General features: G+C 54.2%; 1 protein-coding gene across 5 annotated transcripts; it reads left to right on the top strand.

The window, feature by feature from the left end:
* Positions 1–3,558: 3,558 nt before the first annotated feature.
* On the top strand, positions 3,559–26,104 carry RHCG (Rh family C glycoprotein). Of its 5 annotated transcripts, none has more exons than XR_003515521.2 (12): positions 3,599–3,823; positions 12,457–12,643; positions 14,886–15,036; positions 18,486–18,633; positions 19,453–19,619; positions 21,071–21,208; positions 21,407–21,543; positions 21,849–21,973; positions 22,185–22,258; positions 24,599–24,680; positions 25,101–25,178; positions 25,528–26,104. XR_003515521.2 is itself a non-coding variant. In XM_027568766.2 (11 exons), the coding sequence occupies exons 1-10, from the start codon at positions 3,637–3,639 to the stop codon at positions 24,665–24,667; spliced, it is 1,383 nt and encodes a 460-aa protein (XP_027424567.1). In that variant the 5' UTR covers positions 3,559–3,636; the 3' UTR covers positions 24,668–24,691; positions 25,528–25,976. The 5 variants fall into 5 exon arrangements, 3 of the variants coding, with proteins under 3 accessions (XP_027424567.1, XP_027424568.1, XP_027424570.1); XR_003515520.2 differs by having other exon boundaries at positions 24,599–24,691; XM_027568766.2 differs by lacking the exon at positions 25,101–25,178 and having other exon boundaries at positions 3,559–3,823; positions 24,599–24,691; positions 25,528–25,976.

The raw sequence follows: 26,104 nt of genomic DNA, 5'->3' as shown, positions 1-26,104 counted from the left end.
TCCTAGATCAGTTCTCCTACTCTACAAAGCCCACCCTGACCACCGCAGTGCTCACCAAGCTCTCCCCATCTATGTGGGAGAGTCCTTGATTCTGCCACCAGGGCAAGTCCCTTGTGCCTCCTTCTGTATAGCACAAGCTATGGGGGGCAGCTTTGTGAGGCTATTTGGGCCGAACACTGAGCAGTGCATGCAGTAGGTGCTCTGGACACACTTTGATTACTGACTGAATAAATTGAAAGAGTTCACTCATTCACTCAAAAAGCCATTAATGAGCAACTTGAGAGTTGCTCAAGAAGAGAGTCTTGAGTTAGGCTCTCTTCTAGGGGCCCTTGCCCTGGGGGCTAACATTTTGGTATAAGGAGACAGACCACAGACAGATAAACGAGCAGATCACGTGAGGCCAGTGCCCTGGGAAGAAAGATGAATGGATGAATGCATGAAGTGGAGACTGGGGGCAGGAGAAAGTGGACAAAGGGTCCAGGGGAGAGAGCTCCCATCTTCCTGCCCAGCTCCAGCCCCACATCATGATGGAAGGATAGACACTCTGCAGCGGGCCAGCCTCTTCAGAAGTGGGGCAGCCTGCTGGCCTGGCCCTACTTTGGTAGCTGCAGAGAAAATATTCTGGGAGGAGACATTTTTTCTAGGTTTCTGGGAGCAGTGGCCATTTCTTCCCCCAGAGGCACCAGAAATACAACTACTGGCCATTACGGGCTGGGGGGGACTGGAAGCTCAGTCCACCACAAAGACCAAGGGCAGCCAATGAAGGGAACAGCTGCTCTGGGACATTCATCAAAGTGCTGCTGAGGGGGCCATCCCCCCAGGTCAGGGGCGAGGTGGGACTAGAGCCAGCAGAAGAATCTTCTCTTTCTTTCTTTTTTTTTTTAAGATTTTATTTATTTTATTTGAGAGAGAGGGAGCATGGAGGGGGAGGGGCAGAGGCAGAGGGAGAAGCAGGCTCCTCACTGAGCAGGGAGCCCGATGTGGGACTCCGTCCCAGGACCCCAGGATCATGACCTGAGCTGAAGGCAGATGCTTAACTAACTGAGCCACCCAGGTGCCCCAAATCTTCTCTTTCTTTCTCTATCTTCCTGCCTCCCTTTCTCCCTCCCTCCCTCTCTCCACGCCCCCAGCTCCCCTCCCCCAATGTGGCCTTCCCACTCCCAGCCCCTTCTCGTCCACTTTCCATGTCCTTTTCCTGCATGGCACTTGTCACCCTTGCACATACCATATACTTCTCTATTGTGCTTGCTTTTGTCACCCCCCCCAACAATTTCCATGGGGACAGGGATTTACCTCCCAGCACCTAGAACAGCGCCTAGGACACGGTTAGGGGCTCAAAGAATATTATTCTCCACTTCCTTCATCCTTCTTGCTCTGCATGCACGCACGCTGTGCTGTGGGCAGGGGAGAGAGTTAGACATAAGACACATTCCTCTCTTAAAGGGGCTCACAGCCCCCTGAGGAATAGATGACTCCAGAGGCCTTTGTGCTCCCACCAACTTCATCTCCAACCTTTAATCCCAGCCCCTGCCTCCTGACCTCCACTCTCCCTTGGCTGTGCAGCACTCAGGTGTCTCTCTCTGCAACAGTGGGTACACGTACCTGCAACCAAACCTTCCTTCTGCCCTGCCCAGGGGGGGCAAGCAGCACGGTGTAGTGAGATAAGACAGCCCTGAATTTGAATCTCAACTGAGTTTCTTTTTTTTTTTTTTAAAGATTTTATTTATTTATTTGAGAGAGAGAGAGTGAGAGACAGCACGAGAGGGAAGAGGGTCAGAGGGAGAAGCAGACTCCCCGCTGAGCAGGGAGCCCGATGTGGGACTCGATCCCGGGACTCCAGGATCATGACCTGAGCCGAAGGCAGTCGCTTAACCAACTGAGCCATCCAGGCGCCCTGAATCTCAACTGAGTTTCATCTGTAGGATGGAGCTCCATCACCCACCTTGTAAGGGTTCCATTGAGAATTAGAACATGTCTAAAAGGTTTGGCCACAGCAAGCACGTAATAAATGGCCCTCTTGCTGGTATCGCTTCTGCATGTCTGGCTGTGTCTTGAAGCTGTCTGCTTCTCCTGCTAAGGGAATGGTGCCCATGCGGGTACAGTGCAGCCACATTTAAGTTCCCAGCACCCTGATCAGGAGCTCAGCCTCAGGTGTTCTGCATGGCATTCCTGCCTTTTACAAATCTGGGATTCAAACTGGCAATGGTTTTCTATAATCCAGCACTGGCAAGGGTGCATGGGTGCCACACGGCTCATAAGGCACACTCTTTGTTTGGGGGACTTTTTAGCAACCTGTATCAAAGCAATTCAGCCTCTGGGAACTCATCGAAACCCATACAAAGACCTATATACCTGGATGTACATGACAGTGTTATTTATTACACCAAACAAACCCAAAGCAACCCCACTGCCTAACACTAGGGGATTGGGTAGATAAGGCCATTAAAAATGGTGTGGAAGAACAAGAATACGGGAAGATGTTTACAAAATATTAAGTAGATAAAGCAGCTATAAATCAGTATTATGGTATGAATCTCTCTTTCCCTCTTTCTCTTTCTCATGTTAGTGTTGCCTCTAGGTGGAGGAATTACAGGTGGGTTTCTTGTTTCCTCTTAGGGCTTTCTGTATTTTCCAAAATCTCTACAATATGCTTTTTTAAAGAAAAATTAGAGAATCAAATTTATTTTGACAAAATATAGACTTAAGCATAGATTTAACTTAAATTCTACGGCCTCCTCATGTCAAGATCACACATATTGACCAACAGATAATTCCTGATTAAGCTCAATGAACTGTGAAAATCTCAACTGTTTTGATAATCGTGTGTGTGTGTGTGTGTGTGTGTGTGTGTATTTTTCTTAATACCCTATTTTCAGGAATAATTTTAGATTTACAGAAAAGTTGCAAAGATAGTACAGAGTTCCCCTTTACCCGGCACCCAGTGTCCCCTGCTAACATCTCACATAAGCCCTGTACATTTCTCACAACCAGGAAACCCCCATGGGCAGGACGCTATTAACCAAACTTCAGACTTTGTGTGGATTTCACCAGTTTTTGCCCTAACATCCTCTCTCTGTTCCAGGATAGGAATTGTATGAGCGGTCACGCCTCTCCAAGCTTCTCCAAGCAGATCTTAGCCTTTCCTGGTTTTTCACATAGCCTATATGAATTTTGTGATCAGAAAAAGAAAGGGATGGTGATGCTGTTGGTGCTGTTGATGATGAAGAGCGCCGTCTAGGAATTCCTCTGTTCCTCTCTCTCGGTAGGAGGTAGACAACCCGGCTTTTTCTGTCTCTGGTCCGGAACAAAAGGGGACAGACCTGCGGCCCGGGTACCGAGGGGATCCGCAGAGGTTGGGGCGCCTCGATCCCCGCCCACCTGCCCGCTCGGCCCCTGCTCCTGCTGCTGGGCCCCCGACGGGGGAGCTTCGGGGGGAAGGGGGGCTCCCGGGTGGAGGCGAGCCCCGAGCCCACAGGTCCCCTCGCCGGTTGGACGAGCGCACGGGCGGCACCCGGGTCAGCTGTTCCGCCACCCGACGCGGCCGCCCCGCCCCTGCCCGGGTCTTATAAGCCTCTCGCGCCTGCGAGCGTCAGTCGGAACTGCCCGCTGCCCTCCCCGCCAGGCGCCCCCCGCAGCATGGTCTGGAACACCAATCTTCGCTGGCGGCTGCCGGTCACCTGCTTGCTCCTGCAGGTGGCCCTGGTGGTCCTCTTTGGCGTGTTTGTGCGCTACGACTCCGATGCTGACCCTCACTGGATCGACAGTAAGATGCAACAGAACTCCACCAGCGACCTGGAGAACGAATTCTACTACCGCTACCCGAGTAAGTCCGGCCACCCCGCACGCCCGCCAGAGGCGTTCCCGGCAGGTGCCCGCCGCCCCGCAGAGCCCTGCCTCGCTGCACCTGCGCAGCCTGCTGCTCGGGAACGAGGCGGGGGGGGGGGGGGGGGGGGGGGGGGAGGCGGGGGCGGGGCTGGAGGAGAAGCGGCCCTCCCCACTCAGCCTCCCCATCCGGCCCCCCGCCAGGCCCTGGAGAGCACGCTTGAGAGAGGGCCACCTTCGCACCAACTCTTTTTCCCTGTGTTAAAGAAATAGGGAAAACTCACCCCGGGGGAGCTCACTCCGGGGGCCATCAGAGCCTTCCAACCTCCCTGCCAGAGAGCCCTAGTTGTCCTCCAAAGACCCGAGACCCATCTCAGTCACCAACCAGGGGGTGACCCTGGCACGCTTGTCCAGCTGGACCCGTACTCTCCACATAAGGGGGTAGGTCCCATGCCAAGGGCTGCAGGTGGCTGCGAGGTGTGTGGGACCCCGGCACCCACCCTCTTCTGGCTTGGAGAGGAAGAAGGAACATCCTGAATTCTCTGGTATCTGTGGTACTGTGGTTCAGAGCCTGGCTTTGGAATCACCAGAGCTTACTTCTGTCATGGTTCCGCCATTGACCAGGTGGGTGGCCTTAGGCTCATGTCAACCTCACTGAGACTCCTTTTCCACATCTGCCTTATGGGGCAGGGGTGAGGCTGGCGTGAGATAGTGCCCGTCGAGCTCTGGCACAGCCCTGGCCACGGAGCTCTCACTTCCTAAGGGAGCAATTACTGGAAGAACACTAAGCACACAAGCCTGAGGACTCAGGAGTTGGAAAAACTGGCCCAAGGTCACTCAGGTCGGCCCAACCTCCAGACTCTCAGCCCAGGGCTCTTTCTATACCCTTGTGCTTTCTGACTGCCCACACCATCCACCAGCAGCCAATGACAATCATTCCAACTTGTTGGTGCTCAAATGGTCATGGACTGTTAGTCTCGGCAAGGACCCTAAAGCTCACTGGCAACAGCCACCCACGCCAACTGGCATTCCCTCTGTGGCTTGAATACCCTCAGTAATGGGAGTCTTTAACTCCAGAAATAACATTTCATTTAGATCCAAATAAATAACTGCATACATTCAGGATGATGGCCTGAATGAACAAAGACAAAGGTGAGGAGGTTGCCAACTCAGTGGGAGCCAGCCATATTAAATGGCTGCCAAAAAGATAATGCACTCCCAGGCTACATTAATAGAAATATGGTGCCTAGAAGAAGGGAGGTGATGGAAGCAGGGGTGTACCCTGTGCTGGTTGAGACCACAGCCTCTACTGGGCTCCACTCAGGGTCATGTTTTAAGAGATCTTGACAGCTGAGGCCTTAGAATTTAGATTCCAAGTCCGCCTGTCACTGCCCACCTTTTCTCTCCTTGGACTGACCCAGCAAATGGAGAGGCAGACCAGCTTGAGATCCTCCTTTGCCTGTTCCACTCCTCTGCTCTGGCTCTTGCTCATCTCATGGCCAAAAAGCCAGCCTCCCAGCAAAGCAGAGGAGGTAAGGTCTCCCATGGGTGTTCATAGGTCCTTGAGGAGTCCAGGCAGTGGAAAGTCTCAAAACCCTAAAACAGGAGCTACAGAACCTTCCCAGTGAGGGGTGCGGTCCTCGCATCTCCCCAGCTCCTAACCCCACTCCATCCACATCCACCTTCCATACTCCACCTTCATTTATTCACACAACAATCACCTACCTATAGGGTGGCCATATAATTTATTGACCAACAACACTTTTGAGAGTGAGGAGGTGGGTAAGTTGTGCTAGTAGTAATTTGCCAGGACACACACGTAAGCCACCGACTCCTCCTCCAAGAGACCAAGACTTAATGACCACTCTTGATGAACAAGTTGCATATCCTGGGTCTCTAACCCCGAGGGGCTCCCAGACTCATTGAGAGCACCCCAACACCCTGTCCTCAATGGGGTCAGGTTCTCTGGGCAGAAGAGATCTGAGACAGCGTCCTGGAAGGTAGTAAGACAGTGAGGAGGGGGGAAGCAGGGCAGGCATGCGGGGAGCACGTGAGTGGTGCAGAGTGGTGCAAGCGTAGGGCCTGTGAAAGGGATAGGAGGGAGGTTGCTAAGGGGGACAAGACAGCCCCAGCCATGAAGGGGGGCTTGAGTTTCTCCTGCCATTTCCCCCGTGGGTGCTGGGAAGCTCTTGGTCATCATGCAGGAAGAGACAAAGAGGAGTATAGGGAGAGACTCTCGGCCTCGGGATTCCTTGGCAAGTAATGGCAACACGGCAAGCTAGCAGATGTGCGTTCTCTCCTTTGACACCCCACCACCCCAGAAGGAAGGCAGTGTCGGGACTCCTCCTATTATAGACAAGGGGACTAAGGCCAGAGAAGGGGAGTGACTAGGAAATCCAGAGAGCCAGCGTAGGAACCCTGGGCTCCTCTCCTTCACTCTCCTTCCTCCAGGCTCACCTTTCCCCTCTCCCCGCCTGCCTGACCCTTCTCTGGTCTACCTGGTCATGGTGGTTATGGTTAGGAGTCAGAGGGCACGGGGCCTCCCGGCACAGGTGGGGCTCCAGTGGGGCAATTCCCAGGGGCCTGGGTTGAGGGCATGCCCTTGTGGTACCTTCTGGGTTCTTGGCTCTAGGCTGTCAACACAACACCTGTGTGGGCCTCATTCCTGCCGGGGGGATGAGTGGAGCCTGCTGGGCATCTCTGGTTTCCAGAAGAGTCCAGCTCCAGCTGGCTCAGGCTGGGGCTCAGGAGGCCCTTCAGGACTGCTCCCCAGGCCCGGGCCCCTCGGCAGGCAGCAGGCACCGAGCCAGCTGGGGACCTGCCCTGACGGTGCCCTCAGAGGCCTGTTGTCCAGGCACTGGCTGCTGGACACAAACCTTCCTCACGGGCTGGTGCTCTGGGGCCTCAGTGGCTGTTGGCAGTGTCCGGGGGAAGTTGGCTTGAGGAGGAGCCCTCAGAGTCTGGGCTCCTGAAACTTCCTGCAAAGACTGAAGGAGGAGCGGGACACATTTCTAGGAGATGACCCAGGGCAGAGGATGCCATAGTTCCAACACCCGAAAGACTGTTTCATGAAGCCACAGCTGTCAGGCTGGCTCTGCTCTCCTGGGACCTACACCTCAGACTCAGCTCCATTCCCACAAGTCTCAGAGGGAATTAAACAGACCCGGGTCCATCGCTAAATGCACTGAGCCTCGGTATGCTCATCTGTGAAGTGGGAATATTATTTAATACACTGGATCTCCAGGAAAATTGAAGAGGGCAGATGACTGGTAGGGCACATCTGGGGGCAAGAAGTGAGGGGACAGTGAATGCTGGAACCAAGCATCCTCAGAGGGGAGTGAGTGCTCCGGCGCTGAAGGTATGTGAGTGGAGGCACAGCATCTCTTTAGAGATATGGCCAAGGAGTGTCTCCCTGAATCTTAGTTTCAATGATGTTAGCATTTAAATTCCTTTGCGCTCTCCCCACTTACAAATGCCTTTTGCATGCTCTGTCAGGCAGGGCATTTCCTTCCATCTTGTGGTGCCGGAGGTGGACCTTAGAGATGTGCCCAACACTCTCAGTGCCAGTGACATAGGCGGGGGCTGGCCGAGCCCTCCCACCCCACAGCCCACCTGCTTTCCCGGGCCTCTGCACCATTGCCAGGAGATTGTGCGGTGATGGGGTGGTTCTGTGGTCGGCTCTGAGGTGTGGAAGAGGTGGGCACAGAGCCCTGGGGAAGTGAGGGCCTGGCCAGGAGGCCTCAAAGGCAAATCTGGGCTGTGTTGGCCTGCAGAGAATGGGAAGGGAGCAGCACCAGCCTGCACCAGGCAGGGCTTCACGCTTTCTGTGCCGATGCAGCAGGGGGGTTGGAAGCTGCTGTGGTCCAGCAGCCCGGGGAAACGCTGTCCTCAGATTTCAGAGCCAAGGCGAGCTTCACTGGGGACCCATCCTGGAGGCGGGGGAGAGTGGGAGCTAGGAAGGGGGTGGAGAAGGGGAGAGCGAGAACCGCTGTGTACTGGTGCCCCCTTGTGGCAGCCCTCGTGGCTGCAGGCCAGCATGCCCGTGGCGCCCCATGGAGAGGGGGGTGCCTCTGGGTAGAGAGGACAGAGTCTGGGCGGCGCAGGACTGCTGTGTCGCCCCAGGCTGGGGAAAGAGAGGGGGGAAAGGAAGGTGTCTCACCAACTTCCACTGATCTACAGCAAATCGCCAACTCAGTGCGAAACACAACGACAGCCTTGAAAGAGAAAAAGAGAAATAGTAGCTAATATGATTGATCAATTTGCTAAAGAGCCAGGCCTCTACCCAGGGCTGGATGAAGTCATTAAATGTGCACCACAGAGCTCTGGGGTGAGCACCGAGCACACGGACTAACCCCACTCTACAGAAAAAGAAACTGCAGATCCGAGAGATGATGTCCTTCCCAAAGGTCACACAATTGGGACCTTCAAACCATTACTAGTAAAAGCATTCTAGGTAGCACCAAACTTTATAAAATATGAATTAATCAACTGGTAGATTGGGGTTCTAAATTAGGACCAGTTTGGGAGATAAACAGAAAGGGAGCAAGAGAATGAACAGGGAGGTGCCCAAGGAGAGGGAAGCTGGCATCTGTGTGCCTGAGATGGGGGCAGAAGAAAGAGACACCCCCCCCCCCCCAGAGAGAGGCAAAGAGAGAGGTCAGGACAACCGGGGAGTTAGGGGAGTCACGGAGGACAGAGAACTGGTGAGGGGGGCAGGCAAGGATGGTGCACTGAGAAGGGGAGGGCCTCAGGCAGCCCTGAAATTGCAGCTATCCCCCAGGAGGGCCCCCTCCACCGTACCCACCCCTGCCCACGTGGTTCCTCTCTGCCACCAAACAGCCGAAAGGCTCCCATCCTCTGTGACTGCCTCTTCCCAGGGATTCCTCCCACCCCCTGCCGGCGCCTTCCCTGTCCGGCCTGCTAGCTTCAAAGGCAAGCCAGCTCTCAGCTGCTCTCTCCCCCTCTCTGTGCCCACATTCTGACTCACAGCTCCATCTGCTGGCCTGCCCCCCCACCACCACCCCGGGCTCAGGTCCCCGCTTCACCCCGCGCAGCCAGGCTCCGTTCCTCCCATCTGCCCTGCCCACCCTCACGACTCCCCTACCCCGCTGTGGTCCTCTCAACTCCAAGGCCAGCACCAGACGGAGCCCCTCCCTCGCACTCCACACCCAGCTCCCCTCCCTGCCGCTGGAACTGTAGTCTGAAAGTGTCACGTCCCTCTTTCACACCTCTCCTCCAGTCTGCCACCCATCCGTTCTTCCCAAGAATAACCATAATGCCGCGTATGGTGACTCACACGCATTAGCTCAGATTCCCCCACAACAGTTGGAAACGTGATAAACCAGGAAACGCGATAATACACGAAATCAGCTGCACGCATTGGGAAAGCTACACCAAGCTGCTGTTTGTTCGTGCAAATTCGCACAGGTCTCCAGACAGCAGCTCCGAGCACCACACTGGGGTGAGACCCGCGGCTCTCTTGCTTCAGCTGGCATGCCCCCACCCCCACCCTGCACTGGGCCAGTGCCTCCTCTCTAAGCCGCCTCCAGGTGGCCGCTAGCCAAGGGGGCTGTGGCCACGGCCTGGGCCCCAGGGAGACCTGGGGGGGGGTACAGATGGGGCAGCCAGGGGCAGGCAAGGTTAGAACGCTATAGCATCAGCGCCGCCCCTACCTCGACCAGGCTCTCCACCCCAGGGGCGGGAGGCGTGGGACTGGAGAGAGGCTGTAGCCTCCCCTGACCGGGAACTCCCACCTGGGGCTCCTGGGTTGCTGTTCAGCGGGCACCCCTGGGTGCTGCGGGGTGACACCAGTCATCATTCATTCCGCCACACATACTGACTGAGAGTCTCCCCGGCCACTCCCACAACAGGTGCTGGGGAACAGCGGAGCGATGCAAACAGGCACAGCCTCGCCCTCTGGGGGTTTCCAGTCTAGTGGGACGGACAAACACACCTAACTGCAGACGGAAGAGGGGCCTGAGAGGGAGAGTACCGCCTCTAAACCGGAGGGTCAGGAAGGTCTCTGTGACGAGGAGACGTTTTGTTGAGATCTGCAGGAAAAGAGGTTGTTGGCCTAAGTTCTGCGGGAACAGCATCCCAGGCAGGGGGAGGCCACAGGCAGAGACCCCGGAGGAAGGCCGAGGAACACGCCAGGCTGGTGCAGCTGGTGCATGGAGGGGGAGCAGGGGGCAAGAATGAGGAAAGAACAATGGGGCAGGTGGATGGTCCCTGCAGGTCCCCCCCTTTTTTTTTACTTTTTACTTGGGAAGAATTTCAAATTTTCAAGAAGTTGCTAAAACAGAAGTAGCATGAAGAGCACTATATAGGGCGCCTGGGTGGCTCAGTTGGCTGAGCGACTGCCTTCGGCTCAGGTCATGATCCTGGAGTCCCGGGATCGAGTCCTGCATCGGGCTCCCTGCTCAGCGGGGGGTCTGCTTCTCCCTCTGACCCTCCTCCCTCTCGTGCTCTCTGTCTCTCATTCTCTCTTTCTCAAATAAATAAATAAAATCTTTAAAAAAAAAGAGCACTATATACTGTGTAACTCCAATTCAGCGACCTGCTCCTTCTCTTTCTCCGCACGTAGACACAGACACACACACACACGCACTTGTTTCCTCTGAACCATCTGAGGGTTGGTGACACATGCCATGGCCCTGTTGTCACCTTCATGACTCCAGGATATGTCCTGAGAATAGAGGGATTCTCTTCCATAACGAGGCTAATCAATTTCATCAATCTACATTGTGTGATACTTTAATATACGGTTCCTAATTTCCTCAACCTAATTTTCTAATTATTTTCTACTTTTGTCAATAACAAACTTTACAGCTCTCCTCACACACACACACACCCCCCCCCACCACCAAATCCAGGATCCAGTCCAGAGTTAGGGAGTGAATGTAGTTGGCATGTCTCTTTAGTCTCTTTTAACTTGGAACATTTCTGCCGCCTTTGTCTTTTAGGACATTGACCTTTTTCAAGACTAAATCCTCACCCACCCCCCTTCTAACTTCGCATTACTCATTTTTTATGTGTATGATGCTTCCTTGTGAGTAGACTGGGATAATGCCTGCTGGGTTAGAATACCATACAGGTGATAAGTCTCCTTCAGATGACCACATCTGAAGGCCCGTGATAATCCACCTGTCCCTCATGGGTGAGGTTAATTTTGATCACCCAGTTGAGATGTCGTCCTGTTTCTCCATAATTACTGGGTTTTTTTTTTTTCCAATCCCTTGCAACTCACAGTCTTTGGGAAGACTCTTGAAGACAATGCAAATGTTCTGCTCTTCATCAAAATTTCCTCCTGGATTTAGCATCCACTGATGGAGTCTTTACTGTGAAAATCATGATTTTCCAACTTCAGCGCTCATTCCACATTTAGCTGTCTGGCTCTCAGCATTCAGTTACAAGCAAGAGCCCTCTCCACGTTCTCATTTATTTCCTATTCTGAGTTCCTATTTCCTAATAGTTTTAATTTACTACAGTACATAATTATTTTGGTATTCAAACCATCCCAGATTGGGCCAATAGGAACCCTTCAATCTGGCTCCTGTGTCCTAGGACACCCCTAGATCCTCTTAGCGCCTTATATTTTTGTACCTATTTTTGCTTCCCAAAGCTCCTTGCCTTCTATTATTTTCTGGGACTCTAGAATCAGGCAACATTAGCACCGGGAGGACACTTATGATCACTCTAATCCATCCTTTGGTTTTATGGAGAAAACTGGCTCTCAGAGGGGAAGTAGCTTGTCAAGGCCACACCCCAAGAGTGGGTGGAAGAGTTGGTTCAAAAAGCAGAATTAGCCTATGCCTAAGTAACAATAAATAATAATAAAGCAACAATAATAATGACACTTGTCCGTTTTGAGCACCTATTATGGGATGGACACTGCGAGGTGGTTTACCTACACAACCGCATTTAATCTCTGCAGGCTTTGTAAGTAAGCATTACAGAAGGCGCTGAGACGCAAGGATGTTACCTGACTTTGCAGAGTCATCTACCCAGCAGATGGAGGAACCGGGGCCCAAATTCGGGTCTCAGTGATGCAACAAAGTGTACTTGCAGGGGGTGGAGGTGGGATGTGACATTCGTGGGGGGGGGGGGGCCGATGATCAACTCATGTGCTTGGCCCCTGGAGAGACTCAGACCCAGAGGAGACTAACTTCTCTGTACTAAAAAAAATGGATTGAGGGGGCAAGGCCGCAGAAAGTCTGGGTTCTAGACCCTAGATTCTAGGTGGGAGCCACACCCTGGCCCCAATTTCAAATGCCCAGCTGCCCACCCCAGCCCCGGGTGAGGGTGGAGAGACGAAGCTGTCATCTCCTGAGGGGGCGCTCAGGCACGTCTTGGCATTAGAACAAGCGGTCTAAAGTGGGAGGCTCACCTTGGTCCCCCCAAGCCCAGCCCCCTCCAGAGGTTCTTAGGACAAGATGCGGGTAGTGGCTGTTCTACCCGCAGCAACTGCGCCTAGCCCTGGAATCCAGATGCAGAGATGGGAGGTGGGGGCTCGGGAGACTACCTGGGGGCCCAGCGGCCGGGAAGACACCAGGCGCTGCGCCCGGCGGCGCTGGCCCAGACCCAGGGCTAGGGCGGGCGAGGCCACCGAGACCCCGGGCTGCGCTCTCCCTGCAGGCTTCCAGGACGTGCACGTGATGATCTTCGTGGGCTTCGGCTTCCTCATGACTTTCCTGCAGCGCTACGGTTACAGCTCTGTGGGCTTCAACTTCCTGCTGGCGGCCTTCGGCATCCAGTGGGCGCTGCTCATGCAGGGCTGGTTCCACTCCTACCACCAAGGCTACATTCACGTGGGCGTGGAAAAGTGAGCGCGGGGCGGGCCCATGATGTTGGGGCGGGGCGGGGGCGGGGCCCAGATGCAAGGGGCGGGGCGGGGGCCGGGGCGGGGGCGGGGCCCAGAGGGCGAGGGGGCTGGTGTGTAAACGAACACTCCTTAGTGGGCTTGGAACACCAAGTCCGCAGAAAGGGTTTAGAGGCAAACTGCCATAAAACCACGTCACATAGAGGGCATCAACCGGGGGTCAGAGGCCAGGTGTCTGAAATTTAAAACATGCCAAATATTTGCAAGGTACTAAATCACTCAAGCAGGTCAGTGAAGCCATGACTTAAGAGAAACTGGAAAAATAGTTGACTAGATAGAAAATGTGTTGGAATCAACAAGCCAGTGTTTTGTATATAAAATCGTTGACATGAATATCAACATGCAGTTCAAAATACACGAGAAAGTCTCACTCCTAAAGCCATAGACCCCAAGTAGGAAAACACCTGTAATATATTTAATTGGCCACCCCAGCGAAGGAGCTATGGCTAGATGAAAAAACAAAAGTATACAACTTTTTAAAAATCCTCAAAGGGAATTATCGTAAACTTTGTGAGTTGGCAGGTTTTTGGTGAACTAGTTATTTCGCAAGTTGGTCACTTAACAAATTGAGTTTTTGGCAAACTGGCTTTCAGGGAATTGATTTTCAGCAACCGAGATGGAGCCGATTCTGGTGCTCGGGGCTGGACGATCATGTTGTCCCCAGACCCTCCTCCTGGCTTCTGTCCTGTCCCTGCTGAAGAGTCCTCCAGGTCCTACCTGTCACTGTAGGGCAATGCCCTGTACGGGCTCTGCCCAAGCCTCTGTGGGCCCTCCTGAGATGTGACATGCAAACCTCCGTCTCCTGGGTGCTGATGGCCCAAGGTGTGGGCTTTTCTGCTCTCCCCCTCACTCCTTCCTGATGGTCACCTCTGTCAGATCAGTCTTCTGGCTACAGTTATGGGAACGTGAGCAAATAACCTGGCCTCTCTAAGCCTCCCTGTTCCATCTCTCTGATGTGGCTAGTAATAGGACCTGTCCCCTCAGGTTTAGGCGTGGTACAGGAGCGCATACCCAGTCCCTAACAGGTATTTCAGTGCCTGGCACTTAGTAAATGCCATGATTCCTTCAGCCAGGCCCTGTGTGAGGCCCTGGGGACACAGCAGTGAACAAAGGTCATAGTGAAGCAGAGGTTCCAATGAACATCCTCATCTTAGGAGGGACCCTGACAGAACAGCTCCCATTCCACACCCTGGCCCAACGATCCGCTGGCTTCTTACTTATCACCTCCTGATTCTCTCATACACACCTAAGCACGGGGCAAGGGCACTTCCTCTGGATGTGAAGGGCTTGAGGAAGTAGCCTCTACTGTCCCTGTATCCACCACCCCCCCATTAACAATTCTCATGACTCTGCCTTGAGCTTTGCTGCTGGCCGAGCACAGGAAGGCCTGGGTTAGGCAGGCACATGGATGGAACCAGGGTCTCCTTTGGCCACATGACATCTACCTGGCTGTCTGCCTCTCCATCAGCCCTCTGCTGGCTGCCTGGGCTTTCAGGTCCAGACTTTAGGAGGACTTAGGTGCTCCTCTGCCTCTATTCTCTCTGTTGGCCTTCCTGCCCCCTTCCACTGAGCCCCCAGGTCCCTCCCTACCTCCTGCAGGAAGGCCTCTCTTTACTCCCTGGACACAGATCCTCTCTCCCAGGTAAGGTGACAAGGAGGTCATGAGAGCTCAAACCCAAGCAGGGCCCTGGTAGCCAGCAGGAGATGTGTGTGTGTAAAGTGAAAGATAAGGGTCTGGAGGCGGACACCACATCTGCATGGAGGAATCCAGGAAGGCTTCCTGAAAGAGGAGGCAGTCAGAGGCGGTTCTAGAAGGGCAAGTAGAGGATGGAGGGCAGGGCAAGCCCCCAAATATGGGGCATGTTCCAGAACAGCAGCTGGACAACTTGGGTGCCTTGAATACAAGCTGCCTGCAAGGAGGGGGCCCTGGGATGGGGGCCACAGAGGAAGGGTCTGGCATCTGGTACATGCCATTGCTGTCCTGGCCCTGTCATGTGCTATTTCGTCTCATTCCTAGAGCAGCTTTAAGATGTTATGTGCTCATGACTACACCATGAAACTGAGGCTCGGAAAGGTTAAGCCACAAGGCCAAATACACGGATGACCAATGTGCAGATTCAAACCCAGGACTCGGAGTGCCATTTTTGCTGTTGTCTCACCCCTCCCCTGACCTGTCTCCCCGCAGCCTCATCAATGCGGACTTCTGCGTGGGCTCTGTCTGTGTGGCCTTTGGGGCAGTTCTGGGCAAAGTCAGCCCTGTCCAGCTGCTCATCATGACTCTCTTCCAAGTGACCCTCTTTTCAGTGAATGAGTACATCCTCCTCAGCCTGCTAGAGGTGAGCAGGGCTCAGGATGGGGATGGAGGGGGACACTTGGGGTGACAGCAGGGAAGGAGAGAAAGGGAGGGCTGAGGAGGCATGCCAGCTGGATTCAATTCACCCTTAGCCAGCCACTTAACCTTTTGAACCTCAGTCTCCTCATCTCTAAAAGGAGAGTAATGACATTTATTGGGCAGGAATGGCGGTCCACCTAGCAAATCAGTCCAGCACCTGGGCAGAGCAGGGGCTCCTCATATGGTGGTTTTCTCCCTCCTTTCTCTTTCCTGCATATCGGATGGAAAGAGTGGGTGTTCCTGCACACACTCTGGCGCACACACACCTCATTCCCAGAATGCTCTGCCAGGAAAAGGACCCAGTGTATTGAGGGGGCACATCTGTAAGGAAGGATCCTAGGGGAATAGCCATGGTGGACATGTGCAGCTGCATAGGTTGTGCCCTGCACAACTCCAGAGATGACATTCACATGGACTATGGCAGGAATGATGCCCCTTGAAGTTGGCCGAATAAATGGCCCAAATAAGAGGCACCTTAGACCTCTGACTCTAGCTCAGATGCCTCGTTGGTACCTTTGCAGGGGTGAAGGTCATTCACAGACTTCATCCATTTCTTAGCCCCCAACTCCTCCACATTTGGACTCTGCCTGGAACACTTCCACCCCCCACACGGGGTAGAGTTTTTTTGTTTTTTCTTTTAGGTCACACTACATTCAGTCATTCATTTTGTCATTTTCTTCAGCTTCCAGATTAGCCCAAGCCACCATCTCTCTTCCCCCTAACTCATCTCCCTGTCTTCATCCTTGCCCCACTCACTGCCTCAGGCCAATCTCCACCAGCAGCCATGGAGACCTGTTAATAATGCATGGAAGACCATTCCCCTGATTAAAACCCTCCAGGGGTTTTTAAAATTTCTTCGAGTAAAATCCAAATTTGTTGTAAAGCCCCACATGTTCTGCCCTCAGCCTTTCCCTCCAAGCTTATAATCTACTCTCTCCCCATCTTCCTGGGCTTTGGCCACACCCTGCTGTCTGCTCCTCAACACATCAAGCTTGGCCCCACCTCAGGGCCTTTGCACTTGCTATTCCCTTTGCCTGGAATGCTCGTCCCTCAGTCGTTTTCATTACTGAGGTCTCAGCTGGGATATTGCCTCTTCAGAGAGGCCCTCCCAGATTCTCCCCACCCCACAGTGTTGCCCTCTATCTTACTGCCCCCCACCTGACCCCTAGTCACTATCTCTCATATTGACTTGGTTTATTTTCTCCATAACACTTCTTCTCTGATACACCTGATGTGTCTGGACCGTCTGTATCCCCAGCACCTAGTTCAATGCCTAATAAGCGCTCAAGAAGTATTTATCGAGTAAATGCATTTTGGAGTCTGACTGCACGTTGGGCAATGCTCCAGGCACTGCCATACAGAGGTGAGCAGGCCTCTCGCTCAGCCCGCAAGGAGCTCACCATCTAGAGAGGGAGCCAGGAAGTCAATAGACAGTAACCACGCAGTGCGATGAGGAGTGGGGTCAGGGGCTTGATGGCCTAAAGGGAGGGTGCCTATACCAGCAGGACAGGTCAGGGAGACTTCCTGGAGGAAAAGATGTCAAAGCTAGAAGTCAAGTGAGAAATAACCAGGCGAAGGAGTAAGGCAGGGGGAACAGTGAGTGCATAGGCCTTGAGGGAGGCCCACAGTGAGAAGTCTCCGGTGGCTCCACCCGGCTGGAAGAGGGTGTGCGGTAGGGGGGGGCGGGGGGGTGGGGGGGTATGTTTGAAAGGGTAACGGAGGGAGGAGCATGGATCATCAAGGCTCCTGAAGATGGCATTAAATGGTTTCAACTTTTGTCATGAGGGCAGTGGGGAGCTATGGAAGGTTTTAGACAGGGGAGTGGCACGGTCAGACACATGGAACGGAAACGCCTCTTTGGCTGTGGTCAGAACAGCTGGGAGCAGGGAGCCCAGTTAGGAGGCTGTCCTTGTTGCCCTGATGAGAGATGATGGGATTGGGACCGAGGTAGTACAAGGAGAAGGTAATAGTCCAACAGGTATAAAAGAGGTGAGTATGCTGGCCTTGGGGCCTGGCTGGGGTGGGAGGTGTGGAGAATAAAGCATCTGGGGGGGCCAACGGGCGTGATTTGGAATAGGCTGAGAATGTAGTATCTTGGGCGCGAGTGAAGAGGCCCTCAAAAACCTTCCCAACCTGCTACAGAAATTCTTTGAATGCCTGACAGCCTTTGGGCCTGTCTCTGGGTCAAGTCAAAATACAACAATCACTGCTGACATGTAAGGAGCACTTGCCCTTGGCGGGGCCCGGCTCTGAATACTTCACATGGCTTATCTCATTAATCCTCATCTCCGAGATAGGTGCAATTATTACCCCCACTTTACAGAAGAGAAAGTTGAGGCTCAGAGGTTAAGGGTCTGGGCCCAGGTCCCACAGCTAGTAGAGGTACCCGCCAGGCTGGGAACCGGGAAACCCAGCTCTGTCAACAACTAACTAGCTCTGTGACCTTGGACAACACACTTAACCTCTCTGGCTGGATTTCCCCATCTACAGTGAAGGAGCAAGTCTATGATTCTGATTGGAATTTCCCCTGAGATTGGTTCTGAGTAGGGAAGAACAGGAGGAGGCTGAAGAGAGGGGAGGTGGGGGCATGGAGAGGAAGGCTAAGCCAACCAAGTGCCTGTGGGGTGCCAGGCACTCGCCAGGTGCTGTACACAAGTTGTCTAGTTTCACCCTCGAGACAGCCCTGCTAAGTAAGGCACCCTGGTCTCCCCAACTTTGTGAAGGAGGAACTTGTGGCACAGAGTGGGGGAGGGCAGAAAGGGGCAGAAGAGGAAGAAACCAATCTGCATGCTCTGACTGGGGGGGGGCAGGGGGATGGGGATGGAGCGGGCAGTGGGTGGTCAGCTGGGAGGCTGTCGGGCAAGGAGTGTGGCAGGATGCTGCGGAGATGAGGAGCTGCAGTCTAGACGGAGTGGGGTTGGGCCAGGAGTGGCTGTGGAGGAAGAAATGTGGGGAGGGGCGGCCTGGAGGGGAGGGAAGGGCTCCCAGGAATTAAGATACTAAAGAAGCTAGTGGGTGACAAACTAGATAGGGGGTGGCCCTGGGTTCTAGCTCTGCTTCACCTCTTCCCACTGTGTGACTGAGCAAGGTCCTCTCCAAGCCTGGGTTTCCCCATCTGGGCACAGTCCCATCTGCTGGGTGAGGATGCTCTGGCATTTTGCTGACAGGCTCACAGCGTGGACTCAGGGATGCCTGCTTTCTCAGCTTCCCAGTTGATTGGTCTGTGGGGGCCCTGGGCTCCATCCTGCAGCTTGTGGAGTCAGAGACAGATGGAGCTGTGTGTGTGTGTGTGTGTGTGTGTGTGTGTGTGTGTTTCACGGGGGTGGGGATGGAAAGTGCTAATAGACGGGAGGGAGAGAAGGTATCAGAGCCTGACAGATCCCTACACCCCAGGTAAAGGACGCAGGGGGCTCTATGACCATCCACACATTTGGCGCCTACTTTGGGCTCACAGTGACCTGGATCCTCTACCGACCCAGCCTACACCAGAGCAAGGAGAGACAGAGCGCTGTGTACCACTCGGACCTCTTTGCCATGATTGGTGAGAGCGACTGTAATGATTGAGGGCCACCATGATGGGTGAAGGTGGCCATGATGGACACAGGCTATCATGATGCCTGAGGGCTGCCATGATGGGTGAGGACCACCATGCTCGGTGAGGGTCTCCATGAGGAGTTCAGGCCACCAAAACTACACCTGATCCCCACATGGTCTGGTGGGTGGCAGGCAGTTCCCTTTGGGGAAAAGGCAGAGGGGGGTTGCCTGTAGACACCTCCAGGATCCCAGATGTTTGTCCCTTTTTCCCATGGGGCTAGAAGTTGGTCACTCATCCTGTTTTCCCTAGGGTGCCCCAGGGCAGACAAAGTGGTAACCAGGACCTGGTCAGTCCATCCCCTGGGCTAGGGCAAGGTGTGAATTCCTGCTTCCTGTGTCCATTCATTCCAGAGAATACATATCCACCACCCACTCTGGCCTCCTAAAACCCAGCCCTGCCTTCAAGGAGCTCCTCACAGTGTGGTGGAAGAGATGGCAATGTTACAAGACAATCTAACTACAGTAGAGAAAAAGATTCTCCCTCATGGTGCTATGGGAGCAAGGTGGGAGGCATTCAGCTCAGTTATGGGGTCGGGGTAGACTTCCCGGAGCAGAGTGGAGGGCTAAGTAAAAGGTAGTAAGTAACACAGGGAGGATGTTCTGGGAAGAGCCCCCAGCATGAGGAAAGCTGCCGGGGTGGGAAACTGCTGGGGTATGTGAGTCATATGGCATCTCTGGAACTCAAGGATAGGCTGTCTGCCTAAGCTCTGTTGGGCCCATCTAACACCTCTTCTCCCGGGCCCACGGTCCTGTCTGGTCTGGCCAGGCACCCTCTTCCTGTGGATGTACTGGCCCAGCTTCAACTCAGCTGTGTCCAACCACGGAGATGCCCAGCACCGAGCCGCCATCAACACCTACTGCTCCTTGGCAGCCTGTGTGCTCACCTCGGTGGCGATGTCCAGCGCCTTGCACAAGAAGGGCAAGCTGGACATGGTGAGCAGCAGGGCGGAGGGGGGGTGCTGGGGAGCCCTGGGGTGAGGTGTGACTGTGACTGCCTGTGCCCAGTGGGCACTGATCGCCATGCCCTGCCAACGACTCTGTGAGGCAGGCGGCAGGCAGCATCAGGATGATCACACCCATCCTGCAGATGAAAAAACTGAGTCTCGGGAAGAAATGATTTGTTCAGATTCCATAGCTGGTTTTCGGCCAAGCCCAGAACCAGATTCCCAGATTCTGTTACACTGGCTGTGCTGGATGAGCGGCTCCTCCTCCTCATTCTCCTCCTCCTCATTCTCCTCCTCCCAGACTGGGGGGCTGACGACTGTTCTGGGCTGAGGACCCCATCAGATCCTGCCTGGTACGGTTACCAGGGGCACTTCCGCTCTGCCAGGCTCCTGATCCTCCAAACACTGGCCCTCAGCCTTCCTAAAGCTGCTTCCACCTGCCCCGCCCCATACACTCAGAAAGGGGACCCCTTTGATGTCTGTTCACTCCCCTGGGGAGGTTTGTGGGGGGATGCGGTTTCACAGTGTCCTTCCTCAGACCACCGGGACAGACTGTTCTGTCGTTAGTGGGGAGGGGCCAAACCCCATAGGTGTTGGTCGATTTTTCTATAAAAAGAAGACCACCTCTCTATTTCCTAGTCTGACACTAGCTTCTTGACATGGGCATATGTGTGCTGGGACACTGCCAGGAGCCCCTGGATTCACTGGACACTCACCACACAGAGAGGTAGGGACACCCGCATCAGGGGGAAGAGAATCAAACACACTGATGTAGGCACACCTGTGTGCGCCCAAGACCCCCCTCCCCCACACGCCGACAAGGACACAGAATAGGGTCAAGGTCAGGGGCCCTGGCTCCACACAGACCCGGATCAAGATACCTTTCTGCCTCTTGCTAGCTGTGTGGTCTCCCTGCACTTCAATTTCCTCCTCTGCAAACATCCAAAGATAAGTGTCCTTACCTCCTGGGCTTGCTGTGGAGACGGACTGAAATCCTCCCCACAGCGGGCAGCACAGTACCGGGTGCAGGTCCGCCCTCAGAGAGGGTCAGCTGGTGCTCTTGCAGGCCCACAGACCCCGCCATGGGTGTTTGCGCACGTGTAGGGCCTCGCAGGTGCCTGACATCAGCAGACGCGAGCGTAGAGACCAGGAGACATGCAGAGCTAGAGGGAACGTGCACACGTGCCAAGGGGGCTCACCCACCCCGACACAAGTACGCCGATTTGTGTCCATGGACGATGGCCAGCCCGCCGGTGTGGGCGCCCAATGTGCAGAGAGCACAGGAGCGGGGCCCGGGCTGGGGCCCTCTGCGGTCTGCGCGCTCGCGAGATGCCCTGGGGGTCAACCCTGCCTCCCAGCGCCAGCAGCCCCCACACACGGGGAGCCTTGCGGGCTCTGGGAGAGGACTGAGCTCCGGCCCGCCCCGCCCGCCCTACCCAGGTGCACATCCAGAACGCCACGCTCGCAGGAGGGGTGGCCGTGGGGACGGCCGCTGAAATGATGCTCATGCCTTATGGCTCCCTCATCGTTGGCTTCATCTGCGGCATTGTCTCCACCCTGGGTTTTGTGTACCTGACGGTGAGGACCCCAGGCCAGGGGCTGAGGGCTGGGGAATCCTGGGGTCTCTGTGTTCCTGACAGGAGGGGGGGTCCCTAGGGAAGGGGCTGGGGGCTGGAGGATCCTGGGTTTCCATGTATTTGGGACCTCCAGAATTCTGGCGTGCCCACACCCCTGCCACTGCTCAGGGTCTGAGTAACAGCCGTCACCCCTGTCCAGCCATTCCTGGAGTCCCGGCTGCGGATCCAGGACACATGCGGCATTCACAACCTGCATGGCATTCCTGGCATCATCGGTGGCATCGTGGGGGCCGTGACGGCGTCCTGTGCCAGCAGTGATGTGTATGGAGTAAAGGGGTAAGTATGGAGGAGGGGCAGGGGAGCCTGAGCTCCCTCCTTCCTTTTCTGCATTTCTTCTTCCTGCTGTTCCTCTGGGGTCCAACATACTGTCTGTATTCCTAACCTACCCCAATCTGAACCACGGTCCATAGGCCTCTTTCCCCAACCTCTGTCCTTCCTCAAAAGCCTTAGGGACCATCTGATCTGTCCAGTGCACACAGGAAGGCTCAGAGCCTTGGTGCCTTCTCACATTTGTGGGGCGACAGCAAGTGGTTTCTTGGCCTCTCTGCGGTGCCCTGACCTGCCCCTGATCTCCACCCCAGGCTTGCCATTGCTTTCGGCTTTGATGGCTTCAAGACTAACTGGAACGCAAGCATGCAGGGCAAGTTTCAGGCTGCTGGTATCTTTGTGTCCCTGGCCATGGCCCTGGTGGGCGGCATCATCGTGGGTGAGTGGAAGTGGCTGGGCCAGAGAAGGTGGGGCCGCTGTGGGTGGGGGACCCAAGAGCACGTACCAGAGGTCAGCCCAGAGACCCCAGGAATCCTGTGCTCTTGTGGCTGTGGGACTGGGGCAGGGGGATGTTTCCCAGCTAAGGGGAAGGGCTGGGTAGACTGAGAAGAAGTGGTTCCTGACCTTGTGTGACCCCCAACTTTCTTTAGGGATTATTTTGAAGTTGCCATTCTGGGGGCAACCCGCTGACGAGAACTGCTTTGAGGATTCAGTCTACTGGGAGGTGAGTTCCAGGGCCTTGTTCCCCTGCACAAAGTGAGTTGCATCCCTTCTCCACAGACCCTGCCCACATCAGCTGAGCCGGGGCCCCCAAGGGACCGGAAGCTGAGGGTTGGGGACAGAGCCTGCATCACCCTGCTCCTCCATCCAGAGGCTGTGTGTCTCTTGGGGGCTGAAGGCTTTACTCTAGAGCAGTCCTTCCCAAAGTGTGGTCTCCTGTGCTCCCCAGCAGCAGCAGACCTGGGAACATGTTAGGAATACAAGTTCTTGAGTCCCACCCAGATCTCCTGAATCCAAAATTCAGGGGTGGGCCCCAGCACCGTGTTTCAACAAGCCCTCCACGTGATTCTGATGAAAACCATACCCGCCTCTGAGAACCACGGCCCTTCCACGTGCATTGAAATCACCTGGGGAGCCTTAAAGACACTCGGAGCCCAGGCCTCAGCTCCAAGAGGCTTGGAGTTCATCGGTCTGGGGTTAGGACCTGGACGTTATGAGTTTTTTGGTTTTGTGTGTGTGTGTGTGTGTGTGTGTGTTTTTTTTTAAAGCTTCCCCAGGTAGATCAAAATGTAGCCCAGATTAAGAACCATGCTGTGGTGTTCAGCTTCAGACTCCATAAGAACCACCTGGAGACCTTGTAAAAATGCAGCTTCCCAGGTGCCAGCCCAGAACTGTAATTGAGTAGGGCCTCCTCTTGGGAACAAGTTCCCAGCTGATTCTGGTCCAGAAAACTGAGTGACATTCCATTGCTTTCAGCATTCAGAGAAGTATCAGTACAGAAACCTGACTTGAGAAACATTGTTCTAGAAGCTGAAAGTAGTAGGATGTCACAAAACTGTTTCTTTAAAAACATGCCACAATTTGGGCTTTCTGTGACTTCAGGCAGGCCTCCCTCCCAACAAATCCTTGTTGCAGGTGTTTACCTGCATTAGATGGTGGGGGATGACAGCCACCTGCATTTCCCCTCATGACAGGGGGCAGGACCTAACCTGTGTCTGTGGTCCCTGTGACACGGGTCTGCCCATCACCACCTTTCATTTGGCTCTGTATTTTTAAAATCACACCAGAAAGTTTTCTGGGTAATTTTCACTGATATCCACTATAAGCCAATTTCAGATACATAACTAATAATGCTTTTGAATTCATTCTCTTTAAACTATCTTTTTATTATAAAACGAATAGAAGCTCATTAGGAGAAATCTGGAAATAGAGAAAAATAGAAAGAAATCCCATCACCCTAATTCAAGCACTGCTAATATTTTGGGTATATGTTCCTCCAAGTCTTTTTTTTTTTTTTTTAATCTGCCCAGATTTTTCTTAGCAAAGATTATATGCCCAATTTGGGCTCCTGCTCTTTCTCTCTCTCTGTCTCTATCGTAAAAAGTATTCTGTGTTATTACATTCTTAATAAACTCTTTTTTTAGCAGCATTATTTTCATTCCATATTTAAAGTCAGAACTTAAACTATTTTAGACACCACAATTAGAAATCACATGGATTTACCACTAATGAAATAAACTAAAAAAACTATCAATTCCCATACAAAGAAGTTCACTCTTGGTTCTGTTTTGATCTTTGTAATTTATTCTAAGTTCACACCTTCTATCTGCTGAATACCCTTCAGCAATGCTCAGTTTCGAAATCTAATTCTGTGTCAGTGGAAGTGAGCCACCATCAGGCCGTCCCCTCAGCCCCTGGCCTCTGGGTGGTTTACCTGGGAGATGAGGTGGCTTTCCAGAGGACAGGGTGAGACAGATGCTCTCCTGCACCTCAGCTGAGGCCATCTTTAAGATCAAATCTAAGCCTTGAAGCCAAGGCAAGGCTGATCTCCACCCCCAACACCCACACTCCAGCTACCCATCCATTTCCGGCCTCCCCTACATCTCACCCCACCTCACTTTGGGACCTTCCTGCTGATCCGGGAGCTTGCCATGCGGCCTCTCCCTGGCACACTACTACTCATCTTTCAAAAGTGGGTTCATTCAGCACAACCGGAATCCCACCCCTCCAGGCGGGTTATCAGCCTCTCGTGTGCATTTACAGCTCGTATTGTCACTGTGCCCGTCACCTGAACGCTCTCCCGTTGCTCTAAGTGGGGCAAGGACCCGGTCTCGTCCTTGCAGTGCCCCAGCACCCTGGACAGTGGCTAACCTGCTGTAGAGGGCTTGATACCGGTGTGGACTGCCCTGCTTCTCTGCATGCGCTCTGCACAGTGATCACAAGGTGGCGCCCGCCACACAGCAAACGCCGCTCCAGACTTGCCCAGGCTGTTGTAGTTCTACCAGGGACACCCATCCGCCCGGCCTGGGACAAGGCCCTTGGAGCTGCCTTCCTCTCTCTGCAGATGCCCGAGGAGCCAAAGAGCACGGTCTTGCACCCTGAGGACTCTACCCTCAAGCCCTCAGAACCTTAAACTCCCAGGGCAGGTGAGAAGCAGGTGAGCACAGGCAGGTTCTCCCAGTGGGGGCCCAGCTCTGGGAATTGGATGCCAGCAAAGGGGCAAAAAGCAAGCATCAAGAAATGAGGATGTGAGCTTCCACCCCTCCTGCCTGGATTGGAGTGGGCACACGGGGGTTGGCGGCCTCAGAGTCACACTCCTTGCAAGCCGGGACAGGCACAGGAGTATGGAAGGTGCTCTGAACTGGAAGGAATGTATAGAAGGTGACCTGGTTACACACTTGGCTTTGCTGCTTACTGGTTGTGATTTTGAGGATCTCCTCACCCACAGACGGAGCCTCAATTTCCTCATCTATAAAAGTGGAAATGACAGGTCTGGCTCCATTCAGTGGATCAGCTCAGGCTTGTTCTTCCTTCCTTCTCTCTGTCTCCTTTCTTCTTCCCATCAGCTCACCTTTCCTTGCTCCTCTGTGGAATGCACCAAGCCCCGCCTTTTGCATCTCACCCTCCAGAGCTCGACACGACAGGTGCAACTACTTCGCTCTTTCTAATAGATGAGAAAATTAAGGCTCAGAGAAGTTCAGACTCTTCATGGCCACACAGTGCAAGTAGAGGGCATGGGATCCTTGCAGGACATTACCTTTACACTCAGTAGGGCTGTTTGATCCCCTTGGAGGCCAGGGCTTGGAAGGAGCTGTGTCTGGGGCACAAGGCTGAGTGATGTGGCAGGAGAGGATGCTGGGGTTGCAGGATAGAGAAGAGCGAGGCTGGGACCCCTTGCCTCTGATGCCCACCCTGTTCGGAAAAGGTAAAGGTGCCCAAGGGGCTACAGCAGGACCCCACAGTGGCCCGCTGCTCTTGGCTCTCTCCCTGCAGGCTCCACAGACTGTCCCGGCACTCCCAAAGGAGCGGTGCTGACCAAGCTGGGAACACAAGAGCAAGGCGAACAGCACCCCACCTGCTGGCCTGGCCCAGGGTGCCTCTCTTCCCTTCCCCTTCATCCCAGGGGGCCTGCCTGAGAATGGAGGAGGAAGAGCTATAGACAAAGTGGGCATCCAAGCCAGGCTCTGGCTGCAAGAGGCCTGCCTCCAGGGCTCTTGGTGGCCACATCCTGGGAAAAGCAGGCAGGAGTGGGGCTGGGAGCTGGCAGTGGACCCGAGCCCTCCTAGGAGACAACCCAGCTGCCAGCCACCAACTGCTGGGCTCCTCCACTCCCTCCCTGCCCCTCGGCCAGCATCTCCCTTGCTCCCTGCGTCCCCCAGACCACTCTGTTCCGTGCAGATGGTAGCCTCCGTGAATAAACGTTCTTGGTGTTCTTTGTAGAATGGGTGTGAATGCTCCACCAGGGCCAATCTGAGCAAGAAAAGGACTTGAGAGACCTGGCCTTCTGCCCCAGTCCTGATCTCCCACACCACCGTGCCACCCATAAGGCAAGGGAAATCATCCCAGGCTG

This window comes from Zalophus californianus, chromosome 6 (assembly GCF_009762305.2).
Source record: "Zalophus californianus isolate mZalCal1 chromosome 6, mZalCal1.pri.v2, whole genome shotgun sequence".
In the NCBI taxonomy this organism is placed as follows: domain Eukaryota; kingdom Metazoa; phylum Chordata; class Mammalia; order Carnivora; family Otariidae; genus Zalophus; species Zalophus californianus.
Note: the sequence above shows the minus strand (reverse complement) of the source record. Positions and strands in the feature narration are given on the sequence as shown.